At 57.1% G+C, this 13,742-nt stretch overlaps 1 protein-coding gene across 2 annotated transcripts in view; it reads right to left on the minus strand.

Annotated features, from left to right (window-relative positions):
• Positions 1 to 775: 775 nt before the first annotated feature.
• The window catches only part of CARS1 (cysteinyl-tRNA synthetase 1), a 43,347-nt gene continuing 30,380 nt past the window's right edge, over positions 776 to 13,742 (minus strand). For both annotated transcript variants that reach the window (XM_081064896.1, XM_081064895.1), the window contains 13 exons: positions 10,377 to 10,489; positions 9,756 to 9,884; positions 9,237 to 9,366; positions 9,012 to 9,115; positions 8,569 to 8,666; positions 8,157 to 8,346; positions 7,571 to 7,639; positions 5,497 to 5,578; positions 4,943 to 5,023; positions 4,243 to 4,310; positions 1,931 to 1,990; positions 1,562 to 1,645; positions 776 to 1,063 (listed from right to left, as the gene is read on the minus strand). In XM_081064896.1, the coding sequence (XP_080921022.1) occupies positions 929 to 1,063; positions 1,562 to 1,645; positions 1,931 to 1,990; positions 4,243 to 4,310; positions 4,943 to 5,023; positions 5,497 to 5,578; positions 7,571 to 7,639; positions 8,157 to 8,346; positions 8,569 to 8,666; positions 9,012 to 9,115; positions 9,237 to 9,366; positions 9,756 to 9,884; positions 10,377 to 10,489 (1,343 nt within the window). In that variant the 3' untranslated portion in view covers positions 776 to 928. The remainder of the gene's footprint in view (positions 1,064 to 1,561; positions 1,646 to 1,930; positions 1,991 to 4,242; positions 4,311 to 4,942; positions 5,024 to 5,496; positions 5,579 to 7,570; positions 7,640 to 8,156; positions 8,347 to 8,568; positions 8,667 to 9,011; positions 9,116 to 9,236; positions 9,367 to 9,755; positions 9,885 to 10,376; positions 10,490 to 13,742) is intronic.

Raw genomic sequence — 13,742 nt, forward strand, 5'->3', positions numbered from 1 at the left:
ATGTGCACATTTCGCCACACACTGTGCAGCTGTGTCTTTCAGGCAGTGTCATACAAGGGACCAAGGGACAAAGGACGAGCATGCCCACAGCTGGGCCCTCCAAACTGGCCCCCAGGGGTTGTGTGGCTTTGCACGGCCATCACTGATGCCTGGGAATGGACAGTGATTTCCAACCTGAGTTCCCAGCACCGGTGACTTGATCGTTTGTCTCAATGGAGCCGAGCGGATGCCAGGCTTTTGCAGGCGTGGAGCGGGTCCTGGCTCTGCCGGCACCCTCAGTCAAGGAGGGCGAAGCTGCTAGAGTTCAGGTGCTGAGTCTGAGCCCCAGTGGGCAAGAATGCATGAGCAGGGTGCACGCAGGCACGCCCCACTGGGGCCTGGTGACAAACAACTGCTCTGCTGTGCTGAGACCTGCCCTATCTCAGTGGTCAGCTGACAGATGCGGGACCCACAGCAGTGCTGAGCCAGCCAGCCCTGTGCAGCCCGAGTGTGGGGCTGCTGTGGGGACGGCAGCGCTGACTCATCAGAAGCCTTTTGTGTGGGGCTTAGTGGGCTCGGTCGGTTTGAGCCTGCCTTTTTCCTACTCTAATACCTCCCAGTGTGCACACACCAGAAATCAGCGGCCAGCACTGTGAATGCAGGAGCGATTCTAGGCAGGCGGCGGGCGGAGGCGGCTCAGCTGACCCAGCAGCCTGAGCACGGCAGGCTGACCTCCTGAGCCAGCCGCCCGCCGGCTGCCCCCCGGCGCTGTGTGCAGGCGACACAGAGAAAGCGCCCGGGGTCCCTGAGGGGAAGACTTTATTGCCGACGCCTCAGAGCCGGTGATGGCGTGGGCCCCGTGAACACAATTCTTAGAACCGAGGGCTACTGTCCCCGTGAGCAGAGCATGGGCTCCGGCAGCAGGGCTCAGACTGGACGCTCAGCCAGCTCATTCAGAGCCTCCGTTTTGAACCATCTGCAGATACTCCTTGTGCAGCTTTTCCTGAGCTTCAAAGAGCTTCTTCAGCTTCTTGGCTTGTCCTTTGCTCAGCTCCTTGCCTTCCGTGTCGTGTGTGGGCAGGCCCTGCAAAGGCGACAGCAGACGGTCACCAGCCCCTTCCGAGCCCACCTGTCTGGGCCCAGCACCTGGGGGCACCCGTTTCACCCGCAGAGACATGGCCCTCTGGGGACTGTCTGGGCACCCTCCAGTGGGGGCATGATGACCCTGCTCCCACCAGGGTCGACATGCCCAGCTCAGAAGTGTGCGGCAGACACATACAAGAACCAGGAAGGAAGGCCCCCAGGTCTAGGTAAAGTGAATGGCCGTGATGACGCACCCCTGGGGGCAGGGGACACATGCTGCGGGGCCCTGTGGCCAGCTCATGAGAGACGGTGAATTCAGTCCGTCATTCTCAGCCGGGCCACGGCTCTCGGGGCCACAGGCCACTGGCCGCAGCGGTGGATGGCCCCGCCTCCCTTCAAGCTGCACCCCACACAGAAAAGCTCGCCCAAGGTTGACATTCCTGCCACCCCGGTGTAATGGGTCTACCAAAGTTCTGAAAAGAACAAAAGGAATTCTTACGTTTTCGTCAAACTTGGAATATTTGTCGCTTTCTGACAGGAACATCTCACTGGGCGGGATCTTCATTTTGGCCAGCTTGGCGGCCTGGAACACACATGCGATCACTCCATGAGCACACGTGGCCTTCACACAAATGCCACCCCCTGGCATCACGTGCAGAAAAGCCGCCCAGGCGCTCGGAGCCAGTCACAGGGAAGCCCCCTCAGCGTGCTCGCTTGCCCAGGGCCTCCCGGCCTCCCCGTGGGCACTGCTGGTGGATGGAGGCAGGGGGGTACCCAGCCGGGCCCCGGGAGGCAGAGAGAGCAGGACCCAGGGTGGAAGTGCCGTGTCGGCCCAGGAGAGCCCCCGGCCCCCACAAACGTGCAGTACCTCCTGTTCTTGTTTTTTCCTGGCAGCCTCCTCTTTCTTCTTCCTCTTCTCCTCTTCAACCTGCGGGACAGGGCACAGCCCCATGAGCCAGGCCTGCTCCAGGCCCTCTTGGGGTGGGAGGTAGAACGAGACCCCTGCTGTCCCCATGGCATGGCCTGCCCTGAGCTGGACTCTGACCCGGCCCACCCCATGGAGGGAGATGAGCTGGTGTGTGAGGACGGGCCAGCGCTTATATGTTAGGGTCCCCAGACCTGTTCTGGACACGGGTGGCACAGAACAAACAACACGCATTAGATCCGAAGTACAACTGTACAGCTACATGAAGGCACGGCCGGGGAGGGGGCTCTGATGGGTGGGTGACCAGGGACAGCATCGTGAGGCCCTGGCAGAGGTGGGCAGAGGTCAGAGGTGCCAGGGCATGGGGGTCTCAGGCCAGGTAAGGGCCCGGGTTAACTGCAGGGTGAAGGGCCGAGGAGGGGCTGCGGGACACAGTTGGAGGCCCACTTTCCACCTCCAGGCAGCATGTAGGCAGGGGAGGGGGAGCCTCGGGCCTGGGTATTGGGCCGGAGGCAGCAGGGCTGGTTGCCCACGACAGGGGAAGGCATGCGGCTGCTTCAGTAGGTTTGGCTTGAGTCACTATGTGAAGAGACGTGCAGCCAGTGACAGAAAGGACAAAAAGGTTTGGGGAGTTGAAATCATGAGTTCCTTCTCGGGTATCTTGGGTGGCAGGCAGGTGCTTCCTGGCCAAGCGGACCTCAGGCAGGTGGCTGGACACAGGAGTCTGGGCACAGGCACAATGGGAGCCAGGGAGAATTTAGGGGTCACAGGCTGATGGATGGCAGAGAAGCCCTGGGACGGGGTGAGGTCACCTGGGGGGCAGGGGCTGGGGAAGCGGAGTCGGGAGGGAGACGAGGAGGTGCCACCTGAATGTGCCCAGGTGGGACAGTCACAAGAGAGCCAGCTAAGAGCAGTGGCTTGAGGTGGGGATGGTGGCCTCCTGCCTGGAAGAGGCTGGGAGTGGGGAACAGGGAAGAGAGCAGGGAGCCAACTGCTAAGGTTTCTGCTTTCCCTTTAAAGACAGGATTGTTTAATCTGCTGGTAGAAACACTGGAGGAGAGGGATGGCTGTCTATGAGGGCGCATTGACAAAGTGCCAGAGTGGCCCTTGGGGGAGACCAGCTTCCTCGGATTTGGTTGGGCTGGGAGTCGGGGTGCGCACACACGAGCTTCTGGAAGGACGGCACACGCTTTCACCGCGGGTGGAATGCCCCCTGAAGGCCCAGCAGGGAGAGGCACGTGGGAGCGCTTCCCCATGGCGGAGCCCACTGAGCAAAGCTGGCGGGAAGCTGTGGTTTTGCTTCGTGGCCCAACTTGGGTGGCAGGAGGCGCAGTCTGCCCCCCATCACCTCTGCGGAAGGGCCTGGACAGGAAGGTGACATTGGCAGTCAAGGCCCCGGCTCCTGGGAACCCTCCAGCCACGCCAAGCCCACAGGCGGTCACCAGTCTAACTTGGTCCAGAACGTCCCGGGCAGCCAGGCGGCTTAACCTTCTGGAAACCTCCTCTCAGTGTCCACACTCACATCTCCCCGACCCTGGGTCCTGCTTTCTGAGCACCCACCCAGGTCCTTCCCAGTCTCCCAAACTCACTCTCCCGGGTGGTCTCCTGCCTAAGGCCTCTCGGGGCCCCTCCCCCCTTTCTATGGGGCCTGCCCCCCACATCCTGCAGGGGCCGGAGCTCAGGGGCCTCTGTTCCTGCTGCCCACGTCCCCATGGGTGCCTCACGGGCTGCGCCCCATAGTTCTGACACACATGTGTTCCTGTTTCTCTCTCTCTGGGACACCGAGGCCCTTGACAGCAGGGCTGTCCTGATTCCCTGTGGTCCCCGAGGCCAGGTTCAGCCCCGGCTGTGGGATGTGTGGTGCCATCCCAGGCACACAGGAGGGATGGGTGCCAGGTCGGGGGAGGGGCAGACGGAGGTGAGATTGGGACAGATTCTGCCCAGTGGCTCAGGAGCCAGCACTACAGCGAGGGCAAGGTGTGACCAAGCCGTCCACTCTAGTTTACTACAAGGGACTAAGTTCCCATTAAAGTCTGGGAATTACTTTTTTTAAAAGAGGTCCTTCATCAGATTTTGTTGTTGTTACCTAATTGTCAATTAGTTATCCAACTCGTTCATTTTTCCTTCTGACATTTAGAAATCCTGGGACTTTAATAAATGTATAAACACTAACTCTTAAAAGGTAACTATGTAAACGCCAGTGGTTTTCCCATTTTCAATAAGTACCCAGCCCAAGTCACTCCCATTTTGCTCACCCTTTTCTTTTCTTCTCTCTCTTTCAGTAACATTTCTCTGTCCACCAGCTTGACCACGGTCGGCAGCCCTGCAAAGCCAGCGGTCCATGAGGGAAGCGGAGGCCTGGGTCCATCCTCCCTGCCGGCCGGCTCCTACCCTGAGCAGCCCGCCAGGTCACCACACCCCCCACCGGCAGCTATACCCAAGGGTCACCTGGAGAAAAGCAAGGGGGTGGGGCCCTTCCTGATTGTTCAACATGGAAAACCAGAAGTCATAAAGTAAGACATGTCAACTGAATCTTCAAAATCTGATAATTCTCTATGCAGTAAACACCCCCATAGAATCGAAAGCAAAGCTGTGAAACTCGCTGACAATGGCGAGACACAGGCTGTCTCCTAAGTGACAGATAAGAAAAGGTGGCCAGCGGACCAGCAGAAACATGAGCAATGGGCACTCAGGCCGTAGGAGTGGACACCCAAATGCCTTCCAAACAGGAGATGTTGGCAAGGACACCTGAGAAGGTAAAACCACAAGCCCCCTGCCCCCATGCCCTCAGCCCTGCAGAACCCGGGGGCCCCGCTCTGGGATTCTTCAACATGCAGCGCATGCCCTTGGACCCCATCCCAGGAACTCTTCCCGTGGCCCTTTCAGAACAAACCCCGCCTCGCGTCCGTCCCACCTCCCTGCCTGTCATACCCGAAACGGCCCCGCAGAACCCACCTTCGTGATCTTCCAACCGCACTCCGAGCTCGGGCAGGACATCGTCCCGCAGGGCGTCGCTGAGCTGCAGGACCTCAGGGACTGGGGACAAAGGGAGAAGTTCCCTCTGATTCTCTGTGGAAGGCAGAAGCGCAGAGCAGCCCCCAGGCCCGGGCCCTCACCCCAGGGCACCCCAGTCGTGTGCTGTCAGGATGCAGACAGATGGTCCCAAGCAGGAAAAGTCATGGCCACGAGGGCCATGTGGGTGGGTTCATGGAAACAGACTCTACTGCGCAGAAGGAAGTCTCAGAAACTCCCTGCAGCAGGGAGGCACGGCCCTGCCTCCCGAAAGAGGCAGCCAGGTCCCACAGTGCGGGCCCTGGGGACCCAAGGCCACACTTGCTCTGGGCCTGTGCCGAGGTCACCCAGAAGTCCTGGGAGGGCCCCTTGCTGTAGCCGGCACACCTGGCCCAGGAACCCTAAGGCTCCCAGCGCCTATCTCAGCTGGAGGGAAGGGCGTGGCCGTCCAGGGACAGACGGGGGTCGGGAGGTTGGGGGGACGCCACAGCTCTCACCTTTCTTCTCTCGGGCAATCTTCCGCACCCCTTCTCTGAACTCCGACAGCACCTGAAGGTACGGCATGACTGTGGACTCGAGCTGCGGGAAGAAGGGTTCCGCTCACTGAGAGAGCAGCTCACCCTGGATTTATGACACTTCGCACACCTGCTGCACGGCAGGGACGCCCAGACTCGGGACATGCTCTCCCTGACAGCCGGTCCACTCCAGGTGTGTGAGTCACACGCGACATGACATCTGTCCCAGGTGAGAGGCAGGTGTTAAAACGCCCGTCTCTGGTGGTGCACCCCACCGTCTTTGGGGACGACTTCCCAGAGGCCTGACGCCGTCCCTCCGGTGGGGCCTTGTCCACACTTATTGAAGCTGAGTATGTCCGTGGCCTGCCTACCACCCACTCGCACATCCACGTCCACTCTATGGTTAACCGCCTGTGGGGACACGGAGGCCACAGAGCCTGCTGGGAAAGGAACACCGACGAGGGCGGAACACGACCTGGAAAAACGACGACTTTGTGAACAAGGTTTTTGTTACATCTGTCGTATTTTCCCAGCAGGCTTCTGACCAAGGTCTCTGCTGCCTGTTAGGTAAGTCATGCGGCAGCTCAATAACCAAAATAATAATAATTAAACACAAAAGCTGGCTGGGCCAATGAGCCGTCACTAGGACCGAAACCTTGTGAGGCCCAATCCTGCACCTGGGCTGAGGGGAGGCATCCCTGCAGGGGGTGGAGGGGGAACTGGGCTTCTGGGGTGTTGGGTCTTTATGTCACCCACGCAGCAAGACAGCGGGGTGGCCCTGGTGTGGGGAGGGACAGAAGCTTCTGGTTCCCGGCAGTCCAGCTGATCACAGCAGGCACTCTGGACCATTCAGCACCGAGGTGGCTGAAGACTTGGGAGCTGCCCCACCTGCTCCTGAAAGAACTGGGGTGTGGAAGTGCACCTGCAGACTTCCAATCCCCCAGCAGGCCCACCTGCCCCAGTCCCGGGGCTGCTCAGCGAGCTGACTTCAGAAGGCCCACGGAGGCCCCCACACCACTGTGACATTCAACAGTAAAAGCATTTTTTTTTTTAAACTCAAAGGCAGACTGTCTTTAACTTAGGAGGTTTTTTTAGAAAAATATCTAGAATCACTTGCACAAGAGAACAAAGCAGCTGTGTGGCTTTCCTTTCTAAAAAGCACCAATGAAGGCTCAGATATGGCAAAGTCTAGGCGACACCCCGGCAACAGCAAGCTCTAAGGCTGACAACAACCTCCGGCGATGTGGGAGTGGAGTCTGGCAGCACTTCTGACAGCACAGAACTCTTTTCTCTTTGGAAGTCAGTTCTTGGGGAAACCGCTACAAACTCCGTCTGCAGGCGTTCCCTTCCGCCAACGGGAAACAGGGTTCAAAGGCTTTGTCTTTTCACACTGTATTTGACTCTGTTTTTATTTAAGTAACAGTTGTTACGTTTAAGTATTTACACATGCATCCTAATCACATAATTACAGAGCCATCCTGGGGGGGGGGGAGTGGAAGTTTGTCTGGGAGGAAGTTGAAAGTGCACAGGACACGGGATGGTGGTCAGGCAGCAGAAACTGTGTCTGCCACGTGCCAAGTACAGATGAGACGCCAATGGTCGCAGATGAACTTTCTCACGTGCACAGACCCATCAGACAGATGGTTCAATGTGGCCTCTGCATACAGGTCCACACGTGCCAGGACAGAGTTGAATGACCCGTCCCTTCTAGTCTGGCCTGGGCTTCAGCTCACACAGGCAGCCCAGCAACGCATGTGCTCTCTGACTAACGGTCAGTGGGGAGGCAGCCAGGGTCCCGCTGGCCTTCCACACATGGGAGGAGCAGCCGGCTACACTCAACTCTCCCAGCCATGGAGACATGGCCCCAGACTCAGTCTGGAAGGCCCAGTGTGGGTGGGACCTAATACTGGTCTCCAGAGGTTCACAGGTTGGACCCAGGAGGGGACCAAGGAACAAGGAGGGATCAGGTGTGGAAGGAAGAGGGTGCCCTTGCAGTGGGCACTGTTTCCCATGGCCCAGGAGGGAGATGCTCTGGGCCCAGGTGGGCTCTACTCACGTTGAGGCTGGTGCCAGGTCCTCCAACCGGGAAACCCAGGGAACTTTCCTCTTCGATGGCCCCAAAGATCTAGGAAAAGAAATAACCACGCAGGATGGAGAGGCCCTGAGAGACGGCTATCAGCGCTGGTCCAGGGAGCGTGGTGCTGGGCACAGAGGGCAGGCGGCAGTGAGGCCAGCCGGGCCAGGAAGGAGACGGACAGGGCAGCTCTGAGAGCCCCATCGGCTCCAGGCCGAGCCCTGGCTCCTGCTGCCCTCTCCAGCCCTGTCAGCCCGAGGCCACTGGGCAATAGGGAACCAATAGGGCGAGGTGGCAGGTCACCCTCGGGTCCTGCCTGCAGCAAAGACCCCAGAACTTGTCAGCACGAGGTGGCACGACGCTGCCCCAGGTGTCTCCAGGTCAAGGCCACTGGTTCTGCTTTCCACACCTCAGTGTGGGCGGGGTGTGGAGGCACAGAGGTGTGATCGCTCAGAGCGAGGACAGCAGCACGCACTTAACTTGTGACACAGGACTGGGGGTGGCAGCACATGTGCCCCACCGGAGGCCGCCGTTTCCATGGGAACGGGTTGGATGGGGACCCGCTTACCCTCAGCATGTGGGTGAGGTACCGGGCGATGGTCTCCAGCAGAGCCCGGTTGGGCCTCCGCCTTGCGGCCTTGCGGGCGGCCATATACAAGTTGCACTGGCTGACCAGAGCTCGCATTTCTTCCAAGACGGTGCGCGTGTCGATGTTGTCACACAGGGCCGCGTGCACTGCTGCCTTCTTGCTGTAAAAGCTGAGCGGGAAGAGGAAGGAACGGGGACGTCAAACCATCCATAACAGGACGCAGAGCCTCTCTCTGCTGCCCAACAGCCAGCGCGCGTCGACTGGGAGGGCACATGCTGAGAGGTGACGATGGTGCCACGGGCTGCTCGCTGGGGGGTGTGTGACACACGGGCCGGTGGCACTGGCACGGCACGCCCACAAGCCCCGGGCAGAGCCCCCCCCCCCCCCGCACCTCGCATTCAGCTCCACTTCCTCCTCGTCCCACTTCTCAAACTGGCCGGTGACATCTACAGGGGCACGAAGCACGTCTTTCACGTTTAAGAAAAACTCCTAGAGGGAGAAAACTCCGTTTAACAGCACGTAGACCACCTTCCCATCCAAGAGCCAAGAGCCCGCAGATGAAGAGCTGTCTCGGGACGCGCTTTCCCTGCAGGTAGAACCAGAAGCCACAGCGCGCCGACTTCCCCAGGTGGTGAGCGCGTGGAGGGCGGCTGGGCCCTGCCGGCCAGTTAGAAGCCTTGCTGGAGCAGAGGAAGCCGGGAGCTGGCTGTCCCCGCTGGCACGCAGCTGCTCTTGCCTGTGTCCCGCTCTCGACCAGAGGAAATGGGGAGCGGGAACGCATCCGATTCAGTTGACTGGCGGTTCCACCCACCTCTGGGGCAGAGGGCGACTTACGTTCATGAACTTCTCAAACTGCAGGGCCGACTCCATGGTGTTGCTCGAATAGTCCAGCGTGTCTTTCCACGAGTGCATGAGGAATGCCAAGCGTAGCTGCCGCGCTGGGGAGGAAACGGCACATGGTTCCCCTACTCTCCCGAGGAGCCACCATCACCACGCATCCAAGGAAAGCGCACGTCCAAGGAGAGAAGTGCTTGGTCTCTGGGAGCGGCCAACGTTTACCTGAGTGCTTCTTCAAGGCGTCTTTAATGGTGATGAAGTTTTTGAGTGATTTTGACATTTTGCAGCCTGCAATTGTCAGGTGGCCAGTGTGCAGGAAGTAGCGGACCCAGCAGTCATTTTCAAAGTAGGCCTGGGGCAGAAAAACACAGGAGGGGCCGCAGCAGTGAGCTCCGTGGGCCTCTGCTTGCGGGGAGGGTGCCATACTTCATAAGCATGGACTCTCCTTTGTCTGTACCGGACGGACGCGGGAAAGAAGGTGCTGCCTCCTGTAAGTGGGCACCTGGGGCTCAGAGGGGCCGCCCTGAGGCATCAGTGAGCCAGGAGGGAACCACTGGTTCCAAGCCTGTCTGTTGCCAAAGGTCGGGCTGTTCACATGGGATATCAAGCTAAAAAATTAAGGTTCAAACCTCCCCCCGACAACCCTGATGTGGAAGCCAGGCTCTTAGCCCCTCGCTGACAACCCCCCGACTCTCCCCATCATGGTGGGGACCTAGGCCCGCCCGTCTGCAACCCGCCTACCTCAGACTGCGCCAGCTCGTTGTCGTGGTGGGGGAAGCGGAGGTCAAAGCCACCTCCGTGAATATCCATCGAGGCTCCCAGGAGGGTGCCCGCCATGGCAGAGCACTCGATGTGCCACCCTGGACGCCCCTGGAGAGCAAACGACCCAGTGACCGGCCGGCCTCATCTCCAGGCCGCCATCTGCCCCAATGTGCATGGGCCTTAAAACCTCTGAGCCTTACTAGGACACTGAGGGGAACCCCGTTCTGCAAAGCTCCCCACAAGCTTTGTGGAGGCCGAGGCTGTGCTGAAGCTTCTGTCATTTCCAGAACATTCCAGCATTCAACACCCCCTTCCTGAAGCTCTGGGAGTCGGGACCACCATCACAGGTGATGTCAGGGGGTACACTCGTCTGCAGGAGCTTGTGGTCCTCGGAGCCAAAGCCCATCAGGACAGCGGGGCGTCCCAGGTGCTCCAGCGGCAGACGGGCAGACGGAAGTGCCAGGAAGGGAGTGACCTGCCCAGTGGCCCACAAGGCTCAGTGGCATCCGGGTCCCGGGGTGGGGCAGTCGAATGCTGCACCAGTGAGGGGCCCTGCCCGTGACCGTGTCCCACTCAGCCTTGGCCTACTCCGGTGCTCACCTTTCCCCACGGGCACGGCCAGGACGGCTCCCCGGGCTTGGAGGCTTTCCACAGGGCAAAGTCACTGGGGGACCGCTTCTCACTCAAACGGTCTGCCGAGATGCTCAGGTCGCCTGCGGACACGAGGGCGGGAGGGGCTCCTCAGCGGGGCCTGCCGCAGCCGTCTCACCTCAAGACTAATTTCCGTTTATTAACTTGGTCCAGCACTCCTTCACCTTTACTCTGCCCAGACTATCATGCTGTCCCAGTGTCCCAATTTACAAAGTCCCGTTTATAAGCTCAGGGGCCAGCATCTAAGGGCCGTTAGCCATGGGCCTGACCCACACCTGAGTTTCCTCAGCCCTCCCCTCCCTGTCACCCCCTCCTCTACTCAGCCCCTTGCCAATGACAGTGACAGTGCTGTGTTCTGAGGTGTGAGGCGACGCGATGGTGACAGGTCGGGGACCTTGGCTCCTGCAGGGGGATTGCGTATAAACGGCCTACGTGACTCCCAGCTGTGACTCTGGGAGACATGAGGACAAGCTAAGCCTGTGTGTGCAGCTTCTCGGGCCTGGAGGTGGCCCATCTGGACACTCACTGTCCGTCGCACGTTCACAAGGGACGTAGGGGAAGACGGCTACAGAGCAGCCTCTGAAAGCCAAGAGCAAAGGGAACACGTCGTTTCCTGCTCAGCCCCCAGAAAGCAGACAAGGCCAGTCACCACGGGGCCCAGGGGTCGGCAGGAGTGACAGAAATAACCTTTTCTCAGAAAAGGCAGGCGAGGTCAACAGGAAACTTCTAGACCACACGAAGGACCCACGGAACACATCAGTGCTATGAAAGTGAAAACCTGCTGGTTGGCCCAACCTTTGCCCAGCACATCCCCAGGGTGACCGGGTAAAAGCTGGGTGAACGGGCAGAAGACACCCCCGCACTGAGGCCCTAAGGGTCTGGCCAGGCCCCGTCCAGGCCGGGTCCCAATGCTGCCTTTTCCTGGGTGCTGTCACCCCCTTGTGGAAAACTCCGGAACAGGAAGGACAGACACTCAATATCCAGGCTTGCAGACACAGCACAACCTCATAAATGTCACTTTTCAAGTGCCAAGGAACATACCTAAGCCACCCTGAGAACAGTTGAGAGGGAAAGCATTACTAAAGATGATTAACAAATGTTACAATTTAAAACTGGTATTAAATGTAGGATCCTTAGAAAATATGATAAAGAACCGAAAAAATGCCACCGGGATGACTTCACATTTTGGTATACTGATCTGCACGTTTGTGTCTTTTCAAATCCGTGCAAGCAAAACACAGACACATCCCACCGGACACTCTATTCCCATTTCCTATTTATTTTCTCACTGTATGTACGTTACCACATCGTTAGAAATTATTCAAAGGTATAATTTGATTCAGCGCAGTGACAATCTTTTAGCCACTCTTTATTTGACAGATAATATATTTAGGTTTTTAATTTTTCGTTCTTAACACATGAGGTGTTATCAAAATATACAGTGAATGTGTAAATAAAAAAAATTATTACAGTAAAAGGCATGTTGCCATTAATTCCCCTCAGGACACTCCCCCTCGCTTCGGACACACACCTCCCATCGTTCTTGCCACTCTCTGAAGCAGTTCTGGAAGTCCTCTTTCCTGAGTGTCTTTAGTTGTGCTGTCCTGGCTGCCTCGACGTCCTGAATCGATTCAAAACGTTTACCTCTCATGGTCACTTTGAGTTTAGGGAAGAGCCCGCAGTTGCATGGTGCTCAGATCCGGTGAATAGGTGGATGAGGACACACTGTAATGTTTTTATTTGATAGAAATTGCTGTACCAGAAGCGATGTGTGACACGGAGCCTTTCCGTTGTGATCACAAAATACAGTGACTGTTGCTGCCGAGTGCCACCCAACGGAAAGGCAGGGACCTTCAATACGGGAAGCGGCGTCAAACCTTAGTTAACAGTGTGTGACAAGTTTCAACTTGTTCGGTGCAGTGTGTCCTCACCCACCTTATTCACCGGCTCCGGCAGCGTGCGACTGCTGGCTCTTCCCCAAAGTCAAAATGACCATGAAAGGTCAACGTTTTGAATCGATTCAGGACATCGAGGCAGCCAGGACAGCACAAGTAAAGACACTCACGGAAGAGGACTTCCAGAACTGCTTCAGAAAGTGCCAAGAATGATGGAATAAGCGTGTTTGAAGCAAGGGGGAGTACATATTTTTTTTAAACTTTTATTTATTTAGGTGTGTTTTTTCAGGACCCATCAGTTCCAGGTCAAGTAGTTGTTTCAATCTAGTTGTGGAGGGCGCAGCTCACAGTGGCCCATGTGGGGACAGAACTGGCCACCTTGTTGTTAAGAGCACCGCGCTCTAACCAACTGGGCTAACCGCTAACTGGTCGCACCGAGGGGGAGTATTTTGAGGGGGATTAATGGCAACGTGTCTTTTACTGTAATACTTTTTTCTAAACAGTCACTGTATTGTTTGATCACACCTCATAGTTACTCATAAATGTATCTGACTCAAAAAATGTTGTAACTAAGAGGACCTCACTCTCTCACATGCCCCTCCCCCACTCTTCACCAACTGTCACTTTTTGGGAACACTGTTATTTGCTCCAGATTTTTTAAGTAGGAAAAGTAATCACTCAGTCCTCCCCTCGCCCTCCTGGTGTCATTTGTCTCCCTCCTCAGAAGCACCCACTCTGTGGCCCCAGCGTGTCAGGAGAGTCTGTCACTGTCTCTCGCTGGCGCCCTGTTCGACTTAGCAGAGTGAGCAGCTGGTCCTGCAGGGAGCCTGGGTCTCCCCACCATCTGACCTTCTCTGTCAGAGGCCCAGCCTTCAAAAGAAAAGTGACACTTCCAGTTGTCTTGCAGGGAAGTGTCATGTGGCCAAGTGTCACCACTGGGTGGAAGTGGAAATGCCCCTGAAGGGAGGGCATGTCCCATTTCGTCCCTTTGCTGTCGGATTCTACTCTCCCCATCACTGTAACTTAAACCGATTCTAAAGTCATTCTGGAATAAAACACGACCCCCCAGCACAAAAGTTGTTTAAAAAAACTGCCAGCCCGGGTCAGATGGCGTGACTGATCACACAGCTTCCGTGTACTCGCGCAATCTGGAAGGTTCTTTGTCCACGTGACCCTGGAGACTGGGTGTCTCTGCACTCCCTCCAGCTGCCTTTCTCAGGCTTTGCCCATTTTCTCTGACTTGTAAAACTCTCTACAGTATCCATAGTTGTGCTCACTTTGTCCTAATGTATCCTTGAATCACCTGTGTTCATAAATCAGTCTTGCTACAAGTTTTTCTATTTTTTAATCGTTTTGAAGAAGCAGCTGCCGACTTTTAAAGTTACTTCCATCTCATTTCTCTCCGCTTTTGTCTTTATTT

This window comes from Rhinolophus hipposideros, assembly GCF_964194185.1.
Source record: "Rhinolophus hipposideros genome assembly, chromosome: 10".
Taxonomy (NCBI): Eukaryota; Metazoa; Chordata; class Mammalia; order Chiroptera; family Rhinolophidae; genus Rhinolophus; species Rhinolophus hipposideros.